The following is a 19,365-nucleotide window of genomic DNA, read 5'->3' on the forward strand; positions in this document are numbered from 1 at the left end:
TGCTTTGTCTCTCCCATTGTAGAGACAGGCCAGGAGCTTGTCATACAGCTGTGTCCCTTGTACAGGCCCTCCAAAGCTTTGTTCCATTTCCCCTTTTTGTGTGACATGCGGCTAAATTGCTTTTCTGTTGACTTGACGGAAATTGGTACGGCTGGATGGTGTCTCCTGATTGGGCAATCCCAGGGCAGTGAGTCACGCAATGAGGCAGCAGGCAGCCTCCTTTGAGGGCTACCAGCGATGTTACCTTGAGAGTGATTGGACTGATTCCATCGCTGACATGGCAGAATTGCTTGTTCTTTGAGTTGGCTGCCTGTCACATTGCTGCCCTTGGTTGGTTTCCTAAGGTGGTAACATGCAGAGATGCAGCGGCTAGCCTCCTTGGAGGCTAAGTAATTCCAATAACCTTAGCATCAGAAAAGATGATGTCAAGATACCTCAGGAGGAGTCACTGATTGGCTGTGGAATGATGGCCAAAACAGTGACTCATTTTGAGACACAACAGGCAGCCTCTGGCGTAATGGTTAAGAGCAGTGACTTCTAATCTGCAGATCTGGTTTTGATTCCTCACTCTTAAACATGCAGCCAGCTGGGTGTCCTTTAGCTAGTCACAGTCCTGTTAGGGCTGTTCCCACAGGGCAGTTTTCTCAGAGCTCTCTCAGCCCCACCTACCTCACAGGGTGTCTGTTGTGAGAAGAATTAGGTAGTGGGTTGAAGACTTTGTTTGTATCCCTGAAAAACAACCAATTCAGAAATAAGTACTGAGGAAGTAAAATACGAAAACGAGGTTTTATACCTAGGAACTCGTTCTGAATAAAGCATTTTGCCACCGCCAGCTTGGAAATTTCTCTCTGTTTATTCAGGTGGTGAAAAGCAGGGTATAAAAAACAACTCTTCTTTTTGGGTGCTGTAGTCAAGTTTAGGTTTGCTGTCTTTTCTAGGACAAGACTGCATTTGTGTGATACTTTTTTAAAATGAGAATCGAGCATTTGGAATCACAGCAGGGTTTTTCTGACCTCCTGCCACTCACCTGCTTGGTCTTTCCTCTCCAGGTCCTGCGCCCAAGTCTGGCAATGCCACCGTCCTGAAGTGCCCCACCCAGTTCCCACTCATCCTCTGGCACCCTTATGCCCGCCACTACTACTTCTGCATGATGACTGGCAAGGAGCACGAGAAGTGGCGGGCCGTCTTCCAGGACTGCGTGCGCCACTGCAACAATGGTATGTGGGGCGATGAGCCCCCTCTTTAGGAAGGCTGCTGTGCTTCTGTTGGCGCTCCCTCCTCTATTTCTAGAGGCTGCCTGCAAGGGGGGGGGGTTTCAGCATGAATCTCAAGGATTCCATCTAGAGCAGGGGTAGTCAACCTGTGGTCCTCCAGATGTTCCTGGACCACAATTCCCATGAGCCCCTGCCAGCAAATGCTGGCAGGGGCTCATGGGAATTGTAGTCCAGGAACATCTGGAGGACCACAGGTTGACTACCCCTGATCTAGAGGGAGGAGGGTAGAAATGTACATTTTCCAGATGCTTAACTTTAAATCTCTGGTCAGAAATGCAAATGAGCCTGCAGTTAACTCAGTTGACGTGAACTGAGTAGTCCAGGCAAGCACGACTCCATCACCTCTGTGGAAGCTAAGCAGGATCAGCCCTGGCTAGCTCTTGGAAGAGCAACCTCCCCCAAATACCTGGTTTATGATGCAAGGGCAGGCTATGACAAACCCCCTCCAAACATCTCTTGCCTGGCAGCCGGACCATCTTAGGATCTCCTGGCTGTACTACACACATGCCATACGATAAATAAATAAGCACTACATGTGCTGTGCAGACATCTGTGCTGATTTTTATCCCGCATGCATCAGGATGGTCTAGGACAGCCTTTCTCAATTATTTTTTTTTTTACCATTGAGAAGCTCCTGAAACATTCTTCAGGCTTCGAGAAGCCACCCAGAAATGGTGAATATAGTTGGGAAACATAGTTGTGTACACTCCCACTGGGGGCCCCTCCCCTTCCTACCTAGTCCGGGCCTTGGTCATTTTGGGAGGGAGGGGCAGGTCAACATGGCCATCTGTGGTCATACTACCCAATAAATGCTTAACAAATTTAAAAAATAATTAATTTAAAAGTAATTAACCTCCCACCCTTCTAGGGCCATCAAGAAACCCCAGGGTGTCATGAAATCCTGGTTGATAAAGCCTGGTGTAATGTTTATGAGGACAGGCTGAGATCTGGGAGGTCCCTGGTTCAAATCCTCTCCTCTGCCACAAAACTCACCAGGTGGACTCCAGCAAGCTGCTCTCAACATCCTCATCTGTATCACAACGGTGATGTTAGCCCACCCAACAGGGCTGTTGTTACTGTGCAGACTCATGGGACATTGATTAGGATGTACTCCAGAGAGCTCAGTGACGTGCATAAGGTTCCTACTGAGTGTGGGCTCATGCGAAGTCTGGAGGGATGTGCCCCTGATGGTTCTGAGATTCAACATCTTTTGAAACAATCTGGCCCAGAGTCATTAATGAACAACTGGGGATTTGAACTTGGGCTCTCCCTATCTCAGCCCATGGCTCTTACCCCTACACCAGGCTGCATCTGGTTTTAGAAGTGGACCTTCAGATTGTGTTTATTATTATTATTATTATTATTATTATTATTATTATTATTATTATTATTATTATTATTATTATTATTATTATTATTATTATTATTATTATTATTATTATTATTTAATTTTTAGACTTTAGTCTTAATTTTAATGCTTCAGTCTCTCTTCCTGGCACATGGCACTATGCCTAAAGAACCTCCACTTACTGTGGGTGTAGAATTATTTTTTGCCAGCCACACACCAAGATCCGGCTGCTCTTTTTAAAAAAAAAATTCTTATGGAAGCAACATCTGATGCGCCACACTGAGAGTCTGGGGGTGGGAGTTAAGCGGCAGGTGACGCGAGAGAGGTTTTTTCCCATGGCTGCATCCCAAGTTGTATGTGTGTTTCTGTTTAAACTGCCAGCTGCTTATTTTAAAGAACTGGTTTAAAAGAAAACCTGGCAGTGGCCAAAACAGTTACCCACGGGGCATGGAATGCCTTGGAGTCACACCCCTGGGTTTTCTTTGCCAGCGGATTGCGTCATGCGCCTCTGATGGTTCAAAAGATGGCACAGAAGGGAAATTAGCATGTAGCCAGTGCGGTCTGTGTCCATGTGTTGACCATGCTGGTTCAGCTGGCGGTGCCAGATACCCAGAGAGGAGTGCCTTAATCGCTCGGCTCCAGGGTTGGGCAAGGTCAGCAGAGCTGGCAAAATCTGAAAGAGTGAAGGCTGCGTAAATGTTCTTGGGTCTTGAGTTACCCTCCCTCTCAAAGAACTTCCTGATTTAGCCCTGTGAAAATAAACTGGCTGTGGGGAGAACAGCAGACTGGATGCAGTCTTCACTTTGACTAGCCAGGCATTTCTTTAACACTCCTTGTACAGAGTCCCCAGGGCATCCTGGAACACAAGAGAAACCCTTCTGGGTCATACCAAAGGTTTATAAAGTCCAGCATTCAGTCTCCTAGAGTGGCCAATCACAGATGCCTTAGGAAAGCCCACAAGCTAGAGAGGAAGACAACAGCGCCCCCTGGCATTCGGAGGCATACAGCCTCTGGAATTCTCTACAGCTTTGTCCAATACTCTTCCAAGTCATCTGATATAGTGGTTGTCCCCACACCTTTTGCCAGTGAATTCTGTGAGTGAATTCTATTTTGTGAGGCAGTATTCCTTCCCCTCCTGTCTTAATCTTCTTTCTTGTGGTATCCGTGAAAATAACAAGAGCTAAGTTGTAGGGAGATTGTCGGGTTCAGGTTTAATTTTTACTGAAGTGGCATATTTGAGTTCAGCCAGGAGCCTGAAAACTTTTTTCCAGATGCTTGAAAAAAGCCAGAATGTGGTTGGATTATAACTGACTACACCTCTAAAGTTTCCCCTGTATTTGCTCAATGATTGCTTTTCCCATTCTTGCCATAATTCATTCTACGCCTTGTGGACTTAAATGATCAGAGCGCTAGATCTGTTCAAGGATTTCCTTCTCCACCCTGAACTTATTTTCTTCGTTTATTATTGTATTTTGAGCCAGCCCTTCCCTGAAGCTTCAGGGCAGGTTACAGCATATAAAACACACAATTGAAATTTTACAAAACTTAAACATATATAAACCTAACTGTGAATTACATTAAAATTCTCTTCCCCCAAATGCACAATGCAGTACAAAACACAAACTGCCCAATGCCACATCTTGTCCAAAAGGGGGCCGCACGTAAGCATACCAGTTCCTTAAATAAAGGTTGCCTTGATGGATATAGGCAGGAAGGTCAGCTGAAATTCGGATGCACAAGACCAGTTTCCTCATCTTCCCCTAACCTGAGCTTCCAGTTTAATCCAGACGGTCAGGGCTCCTTGCCAACGGCTGCCTCCCCTTTTGCCGCCTCTCAAAGACACTGTGCCCTTCCCGGTTGTACACTTTCCCCTTCCTTTGTGGGCCTTGGAACCTGCTCAGACAACAGGGAGTCCCTCTGCTGACTGGGCCTTGTGCCCTGCCTGGGGTGGGGTGTTCCTTGGTAGTGGGTGGCATTTGTATGTACCATCGTCCCCACCCATCCAGCTCCATCCCTCCCTTGGCTGGTTTTCTGGCACAGGGCGTGCGTGGCATGGGGGTGGGGGAGTGTTAAAATGAGCAGAAACCCAGCTGCCTCCCTCCCTGCCCCTGGGAGAGGGGGGAACCTACCTCTGGAGTGTCTTTCCCACTGCCAGCTGGGCAGAGCCCCCCCTCCCCTTCCATCTCACACTGTCCAACCTGCCAAGCGGTAGCATGTGAGAGTTTCCTCTTCAATGCCTTTCCCCCCTCCTTTCTAATTCCCGCCTTTGCCACGGAGGTTAATGAAATGCTTGTCTGAGATGGCTCCTTGCCCACCTTCCTTTTGGAGCCAGGGACTACGCTGAGTGTTGCATAACCGAGGTCAAACGGCAGGTGCGTGAGACTGATGAGAGCGATCCCTGGGCTGCCCTGCCTCATCTTGCCTTCCCTGGGCGTTGGCTGCACAGGAGAGTCCTGGTGCCTCACCTGGGATGAAGAAGGGAGCGCTTGTGCCTCTTCTTCTTGACTTGAACTTGCTTGTGTCACAGGCTGTACGCAGTTAACTTAAGGAACTCACCGACACTGGACTTAAGGACAGACAGATTAATGACTCTTTCAATGAATATTAATTTTGGCTCAATGGAACCTCATGTGCAGGGGGCAGTCTACCACAGGGTACCAGCTGCTGGTGGTGCAGCAGCATGTTTGTAATCGGTGAATCCCTGGCTTGATCCAGCGGGTCTCTTGTGCATGGCCAGTCATGGCACCTGAACATATGAAATACAAGATCATTTGAGAGAGGTCCTTCAAACTTCATATGATTCTGCCTCGCCGCATCAGACCATTTGTCTCTCTGTAGCTCAGTACGGCTTGAAGGGCAGCAGCTTTGCAGAACCTGGGGCGGAGAGAAGGCGCTTTTCTAACCTTTGCTATCCAAGATCTTTTAACTGAGCCTTGCACCAAAGACCTTTTCCACGCAAAGCATGGAAGTGCTCCGATTTCCAATCCCAGATGTGTGGAATTAGTTCGTCTCCTGGCAGAACTAGTATACTGCAGTGTATTTCCATTGCAGTACATACCTTGAAGCTGGCCCTGCAGCTGTTGAGTAGGGGAGTGCATTGTTTTGGTGCCATCTCAAGCTGAGACGGTCACTTCACAGTGACCCATGGAGTCAGAAGGCTCAAAAGCCATACCCCTGGGCTTCTCGTATCGAAGGTCTTCTTGGGTATCTAGAGATCAGTGGTGGAATGAAGCTTGGACTGCAGGAACTGCTGGCAGGCTTTCGGCCTTGGGGGCTAGAAACTTGTTTGACTTTCTCCAAAGTGAAAACAGCCAAATGCCATGCTTGGGGGAAGTTCACTGGTGCAGTACAGCCAGTCCTGTCTCGGGTCTGTGGTGGCTTTTCAGCTGCATGGCTAGAGCAGTTTTCCAGCCCGTTGGGTCATTTTGCATTGGAACCCTGAACATGTGAAACTGTCTTATACTGAATCAGACCCTTGGTTGATCACGGTCAGGACTGCCCACCCAGATTGGCAGTGGCTCTTCAGGGTCTTAAGCAGAGATCTTTCCCATCACCTCCTACCTGATCCTATTAACTGGAGATACCGGGGATTGAACCTGGGCCCTTCTGCATGCCAAGCAGATGCTCTTCTACAGAGAGCAGTCTGTCATGGGCTCCTACATGGGTGGGACTGTAACGTTTTAGGAGGTGCGTCAAGGGTTTCTGGCTGGGAAAGGTTCAGCTTCCCTCCCCAGGAGAAGGTGGCCTTTCAGGAAGAAGGCAGGCCCCTTTGAGCCCTTTCTGACTACTGGCAGCTTCTCTTGGATGCCTTAGGGGAGTAGTTGCAAGCCTTGCAAAGGATTTCCCTGGAATGGCGCCAGAAGGTTCCTTGCCTCGGAAATCCTTGAAAAGATACTTCAAAGGGGAGCTTTGCACATGCTGCAATTTACAGCCAAGAAGTGGGCACCTGGGTTCTGGAGCCGACCCAGCGCTGGATGCTCGTCTCTCTCATCTGCCAAGACAGAAGCCATTTCCAAAGGAAATGCTGTCAGGATTTTTCCTCTCCTGCACACCTTGCCTTGATCGCCCAGAGCCTTGAAGCTGGAAGCCGTGATGATGGACCAGGGAGGGAGAGGAGGAGGAGTCAAGGAAAGCTGCATAGCATTTTACACCTGGTGCAGGCACGCTTTAGCTGCAACATCTGGAGTCTGCCTGAGAGGCAAGAGAGTGCTGTGACCCAGAGAATCCTGGCTCCATTCTGATTTATTCCTCAAGTACTTGAAGGGCCATCACGTAGAGCAGGGGTAGTCAACCTGTGGTCCTCCAGATGTTCAGGGACTACAATTCCCATGAGCCCCTGCCAGCGTTTGCAGGTCGAGTAATAAGAATATGGCCGATCCACCTCGATCCAACTGATGCCAGAATTTGTAAATTTCCTACATTCTGCAGGGGGTTGGACTAGATGACCTGGGAGGTCCCTTCCAATTCTATGATTCTCCCTGACCCAAGAGAGAAATCTGCTCTCTCCAATGCTTCTGGCATCTCTATTGCCCAGAAGCCAACTCTCAGCTCTCTCCTGCATCCTTCCAGACAGCGTATATTATTCTCTCCCCAGCGCCTTGCCGAGGCAGAGGGTGGCCCACTTCTCAAAGAAGACAGTGTTCTTTGCCCACCTCCCCTCTTGATTTTCCAGTTCCCGGCACTGGCTGCCAAGGTCTGAATTGTTGGATTGTTTAAAAAAACAGAGCTGGAAAGGTCATTGCCTCGTGTTTCTCCTGACATGAAGAGTTATGCCCAGCCGGTCACGGCACCGCTGTAAATCTTGCTTGCTGCAGCCTGGTGTCTTACCTAGCTCTCCTGCAGGATTTGCCAGTCATCTGACTTTAGCCCTCTAAAAGAGGAAGAATCCTGTAGATCTCTCTCTATTCCTGGGACTTCCAGATTCCCCCCTCCCTCTTTGGGATCTGCTCTTCCTGTGAATCACTCTTGGGGAATCTTGGATGACCCTGAAGGCAGTGACGGCACAGAGCGTGGTTCCTTCCACCCCGTGGGGCTGTTTACATTTTAGTGATATGATGCTGTCTGCGATTCATCCGGTCTTATTATTTTTAGTCACTTTCTCTCCCTGTCCCATCCCCCCAAAATGTGGCAATTTCCTTTTCAGACCTCACTCCTGAAAGCTTGCGCTTCCAGATGTCTCCTCGGTGGATTTAAGCCGAATTTCCTGAGCCAGGCAGGCAGCTGCCAAGTTCTAGCCTTGCATTAACCCCTTCCTGTGGCGCTCTGTTTATGCTGCAAATCTTTTGTTTCAGGGGATTGGTGGCTTGGAGCTGCCATATGGCACTCCTGCAGATTCTGCCCCGTGGCAGTGGTGCATTCTGTGGTGCGTACCAGCTTCGCCACGTGGATTTCCCCAGAGTCAGAGTCCCTTTATTGGCATAAGAATGGCAAAGTATAGGAACAAATTTTTTAAAACAATTCCAGTTCCAAATTCCATAATGGAAAATTTTTCATTTAAAATTGCCAAGAGAAACTTACCTACTTTTAGAATTATTGCTGGCTCCTTCGATTATCCACTGTTATCCAAAGTTTCTCATCTGCACAGATCTCAATTTCTTAAAATGTTCAGCTAAAGGACAACGGTGTAGAACAGGACATCCCAAGACTAAGTGGTATAGCATGTCAGGGACATTGCACCCCTGCAAACAATATCTCACCTGAGAAGGAATCTGCAAAAATCTACTCGAGTTAGATTTATTTATTTATTTATTTATTTATATTTATACACCACCGCTCTCAAATGTCTCGCGGCAGTTTACAAAGATCCATGAATACAATAAAATCCCGTAAAGACCCATTAAAACATAATACAAACCTAACTTCGAATTACATTAAAATTCTCTTTCTCCAAATACACAATGCAGTACAAAACGCAAATGCAAGATGGTGCATAATAAATATATAACCCACTTCCCTCCCCCCATTCAGCAAGGGTCTATCACTATCTGGGAGCGAGGGACTTAGTTGGTTTCAGCTAGAGATCCACATCTGACAGCGCCAGGAGTTGCTCTGGCCTCAACCATGTGCCTGGTGGAAAAGCTCTGTCTTGCAGGCCCTGCGGAAAGCTGACAATTCTTGCAGGGCCTGTAGCTCTTCTGAGAGCCACCAGGTTGGGGCCAGGGCCAAAAAAGCCCTGGCCTTGGTCGAGGTGTATATCCCGGGGGCTTTAAAAAATGCTCTTTCCTCACTGCTCTACTGTCAAGGTTTCTCTCTGTTGCATTTGGTGCTTGGCAAAACGTGTTCAGTGCCATGGTTCTCTCTGCCAACGGCTTGTTTATGTGTTCACAGCTACCGGGGTGGATGACGCAGAGCAGCCGTGACTCGGCAGTGGCAGAAATGTGCAGGCGGGACCATATCCTTTAGCACCCCATGTACCCGTTCGTGATAGAAATGTCTGGCTGGCTTGAAATTCTAGCAGTCTTAATAGGACTATCAAATTAAATCCCAGTTCTTCTCTCCCAGACACATTCAATCCACTTGTTCTTCTTTTTCAGGCATCCCAGAGGACTCCAAGGTCGAAGCACCTGCCTTCACGGATGCCGTCCGCATGTACCGCCAGTCCAAGGAGCAGTATGGCACCTGGGACATGCTTTGTGGCAATGAAGCGCAGGTGAGACTGGGAGTATGAGTAGGGAATGTAGACACGCCGGGCCTAGAAAGGCGCTGGAGACACATCACAGCAAGCAAACCATAAGCAAACTAGTGGTTATCTTCCATTGCTTGTAACTCGCACAGCAGCTGTGAGGAAAGGCCGTTTTTAAAGACACCGGGGGGCTGATTTGGTGAGGGAGCTCATAAAAGAATCAGAATGTCTTCTTTAGGTATGAGAATATGAGAACAGCCCTGTTGGATCACACCAGTGGTCCCTCTAGTCCAGCATCCTGTCTCACACAGTGGCCAACCAGTTCCTCTGGAGGCCAGCAACAAGGCAAAGAGGGCTTCAAAGGAACATCCAAAGAGCCCTGCTGGGTCAGACCAGTGGTCCATCTAGTCCAGCATCTTGTCTCACACTGTGGTCAGCAAACAGGGCGTAGAGGCTGAGGCCCTCCTTGATAAGAACATAAGAAGAGCCCTGCTGGATCAAACCAATGGTCCATCTAATCTATCATCCTGTCTCTCACAGCAGCCAACCAGTACCTATGGAGAGCCAACAACAGGACCGAGAGGCTGAGGTTGCTTCTTGGCACTGGCATTTAGAGGTTTGCAGCCTCTGAATGTGGAGGTTCCCTTGAGTCACCCTGGTTAGATGAGAGGGGGAAGGGGAAGCACATCGAATCCTGAGCGTAACACCTGACTTTCAAAGGCTACTTTGGCTCCCAGTTTGACACTGGGGCTACTTTCTCCCAAGTAGAGGTGCAGGCAAAGGGCTCTTCCTTGCAGGGGTGCAGCCAATGCTTTAGCAGAGCCCCTTTTTCTTTAAGTGCCTCCCCTGCTCACAAACATATAGGCTTAGGTTGTGGGAATTGGTAGATACCTGGTGGTGGGCTGCTGGAAGGCACATATATGTCAGAGCCTCCTTTCCTCTTTACTCCGAGAGAGAAGATTAATGACAATCCGGCTGCGTTTTGGTTCATTCCCCAAGTGTGTCCGTTTCAGTAGCACAGCCATGCAGGTCTCGCGTAGTTGAAATATCAGCCCCTGTGTATGTGTCTTTAAGTTACCAGCCACTCATGCTTAAAGGATCCTCTCTTTGCAAGAGAAAGCTTTCATCTGCAAATGTGCATTGCTTGATGTTTGCTGGAGCAAGTAAGCTTCCTCTAATGCAGGGGTCCCCAGCCTTTCTGAGCCTGCAGCAGGCACCTTTGGAATTCTGACATGGTGGGTGCAGCAACAGAATGGCTGCCACAAAATGGTTGCCACATAAGGCGGAGCCAGCCACAACATCATTCTCACAGCACAACTTTAGTAACATAGTGCAGATCCCTGTGCTGTGGTGGGATTTGCTGCCAGAGCAACATTAATAAGAATCTGCACAGCCAATCAGGCACTTTGGGCAAAAAACCTTACCTGGCCCCACCCACTTCCTAAAAACACTTGGCAGGTGTCCAAAAAGGTTTTGGTGGGTGCCACATTATAGACCCCACCTATAACGTGAGGGAAACGGGAAAATTGGTGATATTTTGGATGAACAGAAGTGGTATTTTATTTTTGCGGGTTTAAATTTTACAATTAAGTTTCAGCTAGAGAAAATATGTTCAAGAATGTATATACGACATTTATTTAACTCCTCATAAAATACAAAAACAACTGAGAGCAGAAGAAATTAATAAATACAATAAATATAATAGATAATACATATGAATATAAATAAATAAAAATAAGGAGATGTTGGTTTTGCAAAGAAGAAAAAGCAGATTTTCATCATAAATTACAGCTAAAATGTATTGGGCAAAAGTGATTAATTTTTTTGGTAAGTTTAGGAAAAGAGATCTGTTTGCAACCAGAAATTGTTTGTTTATTCTTTCAGTTTTTTACCCTACCCTGGTGGCTTACAACAAGTTTAAAATAGTACACAGACATTCGCGCCTCTCACCGCGTCAGGCCGGGAGGAACTGGGAATCGGAGGGACCAATCGGCAGGCACTTCGCGCCTGCCAATTGGTCCCTCCAATTGTCTGTCGTGAGGAAGGGTCCAATCCGGACCCTTCCTCATCACGGACTAATCCCACCTCTACCCCCCTTACCGAATTATTTAGTCCGTGGCGCCCGTGGTGCCACGGGCGGTTTAAAGATGAGGGAAGAGGGATCCATAAGGAAACAATAGCTGGGGAGAACAACAGGGAAAGACAGGATAGAATGGAAAGATGTCTATGGACTGTATGTCTGCTAAAATTGTGCAACGTCCCTCCAGGTCTTGAGCAACTTGGTGATGGAGGAAATCCTTCCGGAGCTGAAAAACATGATCGGTCCTCGGCTGAAGGGCAAAGCCCAGGAGAGGCACAGAGTTTGGATCCAGGTGAGGTGGGGAGAATTCTTGCAGTGAAGATTCTGCTCTTCGTTGGGAGTTGTGTGGATTTGAGCCATGCCCACTGTCCCAGTCAAAACATGTATAATACAAAGTATCCCATTTGGCATGTAATTTGAGGTGGAAGTGCACATGCTGCTGAAAATGGCAACTTCTTTCTGCTCTACAAAGTGCTAGTTCAGAGGTCCTCAACCTTTCTGAGCCTGCAGAGAGCTTTGAAATTCTGCCCCAAGGCAGCGGGGACAGCTACAAAATGGCTGCTGCAGAAGTCAGAGCTAACTATAAACTGTTAGAGAGTGATTTCATGTAGAACTTGAACAGGAGGTCTTCAACATTTCAGGCAGAATCTCTGCTTAAAAATATGTTCCTGCATGCTCACAGCTTCCCTTCCCTCACAGTGAAGATCCTTGTGTTGTGGTGACAGATGCTGCTAAGCAAGTTTTTTGAAAAATGTGCACAGCTAGCCAGAAGCACTGCTAAGAAAAGTCCTACCGATCTCCCCTCAGTTTCTAAGAATATACTTGGCAGGTGCCCGGAGAGGTGTTGGTGGACTGCAGTGTATTCAGGATGGGGTGACTAGGATAATACTGTGGGTACCATACTTGAGTGCACTGGGCAACATCAAGCCCCTTTGGGAGGTGGGAGCCACGTCCTCCAACTGGCCAGCACCCTGCACACCTGCCCCAGCGGTTGGAGGATGGCACGGCAGCACGAGCACGGGCCACAGGTGGCCTACACCCCAGATGCCGTGTACCCAAATCTGGACAGGAGCTTGCGACAGTGTGACACCCATTGTTTACATTGCATCAACCCCTGCAGCTTTCTCTCTGGTGAAGGCATAGGTGTGGGCTGCCTCCGAGGGCTACCAGTCCCCCATCCCACCTTCCCAACAGCAGGGATGAGCCAAGGGACTTGTGGCCCATGACAGTTGGACCCTCTGCTGCCCACAATCGGTGGGGTTAGTGGGATGGGCAGTTTGTGGGCGGGCAGTTCTCTGGAGGCCCGGCCCCCATATCACCAAGCCCCGCCCACCCGTTTCCCCTGGGAACCAAAAAGGTTAAGTACACCACCACATGTTGGAGACCCGTGCTGTACTTCTGCTTATTGTCCTGCCAAGAGGCTACCACCGATACGAGGGGCAGCTACTTGCCTGGTTTGGAGAAGCACATGGAAGAATGGTGCTGGAGCCCCAACAACAGACAGCTAAAAAAAAACCCCGAGTCGCTAATCCTTCTGGAGGTGAACTTTGCCGGCATGTCTCCTCTCCAGAGACGGAAGATTTCGGGAGGGAAAGTCTGGCTCGTCTCCCATGGTTATGAGAAGCGGGATCAGTTATGCAGGATCTGTGGGCGGTGCTAATTGGCATAGTCTGGATGTTCAGATACGGCATTGCCTTGGCAAAGAATCATGGCTGCTTTTTGGGGTGTGCAAAGCCTTCCTTTTGGATCGGCTGCTTTGCTGACTAATACAACCCTGAGTCACACCCTCCTTAATCCCACGTTACCTAGAGAACGGTCCTGGACAAAGATGCCTTTTATTCTGGAAACTCAACTGTCACTGCAGTGCAAACAACCCGTCTCTCTCTGGCCTGCTGAATTCCACGGTGCCAGCAGGCAGGGCACAGGACTGACTGTCTTAGCATGGCCGGTCCCTCCCTCAGAGGTGATGTTTATTCAAAATGTTTTCAGCCTTCCCTACGATAATTATGGCACAGAATGTCAAGCTTGGCTAGGAGCTTCTTTGGAAAGCTAACTGGGACCTTTCCGTTAGAGTTATTTTTATTAAAATAGCTCTGCAGAAAATCTTTAAATATTTGCCTTCTGGTGGACAGGTTGGCTCCAGTGGGTGGAGCATGTGTCTTCGGCCGAGGTTCCGTTCCGAACATCTCAAGATGAAGGACTTCCGGGAGGGAGGGCTTGGGAGGGAGACCCCAGACTGTTGGTGGTTCTGAATGAACCTTGGTGGACTAGCTGGACCCTTGACATGACTCCGTAAACTGCAGCTTCCTGTTCTCACATTAGAACTGAGAACCTCCCCTCGGGCTGCTTTTTTCATGTGTTCATTACTTTTGTCTCCAAGGACACCATGACCTACCTCAGCCCTTCTCAAACCTCTGGTGGATTCCGGGAGGCTGGCAGGGCTTTGTGCATGCCTTGGTCCAGCAGGAAAGCAGTGTGGTGCAGTGGCTAGGTGTACAGGATAGCAATGGCAGACTCTAAACTGGAGAATTGGGGTTGCTTCCCCACTCCTCAACATGCAGCCAGTTGGATGACCTTGGGCCAGTCACAGTTCTCTTAGGGCTGTTCTCACAGAGCAGTTCTCTGAGAGCTTTCTCAGCCCCACCTCCCTCACAGGGTGTCTGTTGTAAGGAGAAAGGGGGGAAAGATGTTTGTGAGCTGCTTTGGGTCTACCCTGCTGAAAAGCAGGGTATTTTTAAAAAGCTTCCTTCGCTGCTTCCTCTTCCTCCTCCTCCTCTCTTCAGGGATTAAATTCCAGGTCTCCCTTGGCTCAGCTGAAGTTCTACCTTGGCTGTATGCAGAACTCGAGTTTCTTAGAAGCCAATGCGCTGGGCACACAGAGAACATTGGGTTATGTCAAAAGGTTTCTTCTGTGAATCTGCAGCGACTTGTTGTGGAACGCTTTTGCTGACCTGATTCGTAGCACTTCAAGGAGCTGCTATAGAGTTCAGGTGAAACGGAAGGTGCGGCAGAGCAAAAAACGTGGCCTTGCTTGGGCAGAACCTCCTTGTCGCTTTTTGTCTGTGCAGATTTCAGCGTCTCCCATCCCTGCTTTCCTTATGCAAAAGATGTTCCTTGTCCTCAGGTGCAAATAGGTTGGACATTTATCTGAGGATTTCCTGCTGGGATTTAGGAAGCTGTGGACAGGCAGTGGTGGGGAGGTCGGCGAATAAGATTTGCAGCAAGGGTGGAGCTCAGCAGAGCTCTTTGTCTCTCCCCTTGGCTAGTTAAAACCGCAAGAAATGATACAAACGTGCTTGTGCAGGTCACAGAACTAAGATTTTCTTGTTGCAGAATGCGGATGGTTGGTGTGGAACTTCGCTGCTTTGAATGGCTAGCTTTCGTTCTCTCGTCTAAGTTGCAATGAATATTTATATAGTTTTTGCTGGAAACAAGTCTGGAAGGGTGATTCTCCCCCTGTTTCACAGAGAAATGCTCCCTTGCTACATCTTCGCTCACCACTTCATCCCACCCCTGTAGGTCTCCGATGCTGTGTATAGGATGGTTTACGACCAGACGAAAGCCAGCTACGACGCAGCCGTGTCGGCATGTGAGCATCAGCGTCCCGGCATGCAAGGCACCATCCGCACAGACATGGACCAGATCATCCAATCCAAGGAGCACTTGGCCAGCAAGATTAAAGGTAGGGGTCCGAGAGCTGCTTGCGAGGGGAGCTGCCTTCCAATCCTTGCTTATTCGCCCAACATCTACATTTCCAGAGTAAGGGAAAGCAGAGCAACATCAGGACAAGAAACCTGGCCAGTTTCATGGAAAACTGGGAGTTGCTTGGGCACACATTGGAGGTGAGACGCTATGCATTCAGCTCCCTCCTAACCTCCCCGCTGCTTCTTTCCCCCGCCAGCCTCTGTCCTTTCCAAAGCCGAGATCTGTGTCCGCAACCACGTCCAGCCTTACATCCCTTCCATCTTGGAGGCGCTGATGCTGCCCACCAGCCAGGGCTTTGCCGAGGTGCGAGAGGTCTTCTTCAAGGAGGTCACGGACATGAACATGAACATCGTCAATGAAGGGGGAATGGAGAAGCTGGGGGAGGTAAGGCTCCTGGCCGGAACAGCATGGTGGGGACTGGGACAGGGCGGGGGGGGGGTGTCTCTAGATGGGGGAGGGTCTTGCCCAAAGACAAGGAGGCAGAAGAAAAAAGGAAATCACGAGGCACAATGATACAGTAGTCTTCTCTATGTTTATAAGTTAAAAGGTTATAAAATAAAGTCTAAATGGTCAAACATAAAGAGTCAACCAAAACGGGATCCTAGGTTAAGTGACCCGCTTTCTGTTTTATCTTCGTCAGTGGTTGCTCTTCCAATATGCTGTCATAGTAGTAGTTGTAGTATCACATTGGCAAAATGCTCATAATCATCTGGGGATTTCATAAAGTGCCCCAAAGAGAAGGAGGCAACTTGATAGGGCTATGAACTAAATTAAGTTTTTAAATGTTTTTTAATGCATTTATATGTATGCATTTAATATTAGGGGGAATTTAAAATATTTTTATAACTTATTTAGAGATATACAGAAGAAAAGAAAGAAAATAATACTACTTATAATTATACACTACAGTTATTTTTTCATAGAACAACCCCCAAAAGTGCATAGGACATAGATTTAAAAGTTCATATCCTGTTTTTTAATATCCTCTAAAAGTTACAGAGAAAATATTATATTAACCTTTTGATTGTAATCGGCTTTGATTCTGTTGCTCTATATCAGGGGTAGTCAAACTGTGGCCCTCCAGATGTCCATGGACTACAATTCCCAGAAGCATTCGCTGGCAGGGGCTCCTGGGAATTGTAGTCCATGGACATCTGGAGGGCCACAGTTTGACTACCCCTGCTCTATATAGTCTAGCATTGGCCTCCATTTGCTTCTGAATCCTGAGGTTGTTTTACTGTGAATTAAATAGATAAGTTTTGCCATTGTCCCATATTCCGTCAGTTTGTTTAGCCAGTCCATTATGTCTGGGGATGAATCTTATTTCCATCTTGATGCATAAAGGATCTTAGCAGCTATTCCGATATAGTTTACAAGTTCTTCACACATTTTAACATTGTCTGGTACCGTATTTAGTGATATTATACTATGGGCTTTACAGACTGCTGTAAGCCGCCCTGAGCCTTCAGGGAAGGGCAGCATACACATCTGAACATAAACAAATGAACAAATAGATACATAAATAAGCGGGCTTGATTGACAGATGGCCGGACAGACCGCATCAAAATGGGCAGGGCGATGATTGGTACACTTGGAGGGGTTGCAGCAGGGTAATCATGCTCACTCATGGCTTCAGTTGGGACAGGTAGTTCATCCACTATAGACAGATGCATGCAGATGTTTTTAAACCAGGATCTGTGGCTCAATGGTAGAGCATTTGTTTGGCATGCAGAAGGTCTCCCCAGTAAATCCAGTGAAAAATTCTGGCAGAGGGTGAGAAATTAGAGAGTTGCTGCCTGTCTGAGTAGACAGTAATGACTCTGTGGGACCAAAGGGCTGATTCAACATAAGGCAGCTCATGTGTTTTCTCATTTTCCAAGGGGTATAAGCAAGACTATGTCTTATTCTTGAAGCTTGGTATCTATGGAGCAGCCATGTTGCCCTTCTGAGTCATATTTTGCCATAGCTGCCTTATAGTGACCCAAGACCCAGGTCTTTGAACTGGAGATGCCGGGGATTGACCCTGGGGCCTTCTGTGTGCCAAGCAGATGTTATGCTGCAGAGCAACTGCTCCTCCCTGGGGGGAGTCGGGTTAGAAACCAGCATGCATTCACAAATTGTACAAGCGTGAAGATAAACTGGCATGAAGATTTTCCAAGTTTTTACTTTGTTTGCAACACATAATATAAAGGGAAACAGAAACCCAACCTGGAAAACAGGTGAGAACCACAGAGGTTAGGGGTAAAACTGTATATAGAAAAATATAAACCATTTATTATCAGAGCTCCAAGTGTTTAAAAATGATAAAAGGATACCTTATTATCTACTGGGCACAGGCAGTGTGTAAACCACGAATGGCAACTTCAGACCTAATGTGCCTTGCCTGTCCATCAAGAGGCATTGTTTTTGTGATGTGAAAAATGATTCTAACATTCCTCAGAAGTTCAGCCAAGGAAGGAACCTCAGAAATCTGTTCTGTGAACTTAAAGACAGGTGGCCATTTGTAGACACCGTCTCAGTGCATAATTTTTTTTTTTACATTGGTTATGGATCAAACCCTTTCTGGATTTGTGCTAGCTCTGTTCTCAGGTCTCTTGACTTGACTGTGAAAATATTTTTTTTCCTGCAAAGGAATTTCAAAACTTGAATTGCACTTAAAATTTTCCCTGTAACTGGAGCGTTGATTGTGCCACTTGTCTGATTGCGTGAAAGAGAGACGTTCTGGCGCTTCCAGAACATCATGTGGGCCCTGGTGGGTCAGATCAAATTCTAGCCCATTTCTTGATTCCTGTGGAGCCAGGAAGGTAACAGCCCACTCTAGCTTTTGCCTGAGCAAGTGCTATTCAGAGATAGACTCCTCCTGAAAATGGAGGCACTATTTGGCCATCATGAAGGAATACTTGGAGGCCAGGCAGCGCCAGTTTTTGTGTGGTCTACTTGAATTCCCATTTCATTTCTCTAACTTTACACATTGGCTGGTATTTGGTCCCATCCTGACCTTCAGTGCGTTGGACTTGCCTCTGAATGCTGAAGGCTTTGTCAATCTTGCCCTTCTTTTTCCTTTTTATTTAAACCTCTTCAGTATATGGCCAAGCTTTCCCAGCTGGCTTTCCATCCCGTCAAGATGCAGCCCTGCTACGAGAAGATGGACCAGTTGAAGCTGGAAGGGTTGCAGCAGAGATTCGACGTGTCCAGTGCCTCGGTGTTCAAGCAGCGAGCCCAGATCCTGATGAGGCAGGTAGGGAACGCTGGAAGGACGGCTTTACTGGATCACCACCAAGGTCCATTTCATTCAGAGCCTGCTGCGGGGCCTGTGGGAAGCCCAATAGTTAGGTAGTCATGTGAAGGCCCCTCCCTAGACTGCCCCATAGAAACTGGTGTTCAGGTAGCAGTTTGAAAGCCAGCTTGATATAGTGGTTAAGAACGGTGGCCTTGACTCTGGAGAACCAGATTTGATTCTCCACTCTTCCATATACAGCCAGCTGGATGACCTTGGGCCAGTCAGTTCTCTTAGAGCTCTCTCAGCCTCACCTACTTCACAGGGTGTCTGTTGTGGGAAGAGGAAGGGAAGGCAATTGAAAGCAGCTTTGAGACTCCTTCAAGTAGTAAAAAGTGGGATACAAAAAAAAAACAGCTCCTCTCTACTCTGCCTCTTCCAATGGGATATTAACTGTTTACCATGGTTAACAGCTGCCAGGAAACTCAACCCCTGAAGGGATCACCTTCCCCTTAGAAATCAGCGCTTCACAACTGATTTATTCTCGTGGTATGAAGTTTGCCAACATGACTATAGTTTCAGGTGGGTGGCCACGTTAGTCTAATACAGCCTTTCTCAACTTTTTTACCCTTGAGAAGCCCCTGAAACGTTCTTCAGGCTTCGAGAACCGCCAGAAGTGGCATGACCATGCAGAATATGATTGAGAAGCACAGCTGTGCACACAGCCACCCAGAGCCACTTCTCTTCCCACCCCTCCAGGCCTATTAATTAATTAATTAATTAATTGTATTTATATGCCGCCCTCCCCTGAGGCTCAGGATAGTTTGCATGAAACATAGAACGGAATAATACAGAGAAATTGGTAGCCATGGTAATAATAATAACAGTAATAACAATAGAACAAATAGCACCATTGGACAACAGTACTCAGAACAGCAGTTGACACTGAGGCATACTGATGGACCCTGCATAGAGTTCCTGCATAGAGATTCATGGGATGAGGGCTCAGGGGGCCCGTGGAAGACGTTAGTTCAAGTTGACCTCAACCAAACGCTTAGCGGAAGAGCTTCCTTTTGCAGGCCCTGTGGAGCTGCTCTAGTTCCGTTAGGGCCCTGATCT

At 47.8% G+C, this 19,365-nt stretch overlaps 1 protein-coding gene across 1 annotated transcript in view; it reads left to right on the forward strand.

The window, feature by feature from the left end:
- The window catches only part of NIBAN2 (niban apoptosis regulator 2), a 100,967-nt gene that overhangs the window by 72,565 nt on the left and 9,037 nt on the right, over positions 1 to 19,365 (forward strand). The window contains exons 5-10 of the mRNA XM_077307092.1: positions 1,050 to 1,217; positions 9,156 to 9,271; positions 11,512 to 11,616; positions 14,844 to 15,006; positions 15,226 to 15,413; positions 18,112 to 18,267. Coding sequence (XP_077163207.1) covers positions 1,050 to 1,217; positions 9,156 to 9,271; positions 11,512 to 11,616; positions 14,844 to 15,006; positions 15,226 to 15,413; positions 18,112 to 18,267 — 896 coding nt within the window. The remainder of the gene's footprint in view (positions 1 to 1,049; positions 1,218 to 9,155; positions 9,272 to 11,511; positions 11,617 to 14,843; positions 15,007 to 15,225; positions 15,414 to 18,111; positions 18,268 to 19,365) is intronic.

The sequence above is a fragment of the Paroedura picta genome, chromosome 12 (assembly GCF_049243985.1).
Source record: "Paroedura picta isolate Pp20150507F chromosome 12, Ppicta_v3.0, whole genome shotgun sequence".
Taxonomy (NCBI): Eukaryota; Metazoa; Chordata; class Lepidosauria; order Squamata; family Gekkonidae; genus Paroedura; species Paroedura picta.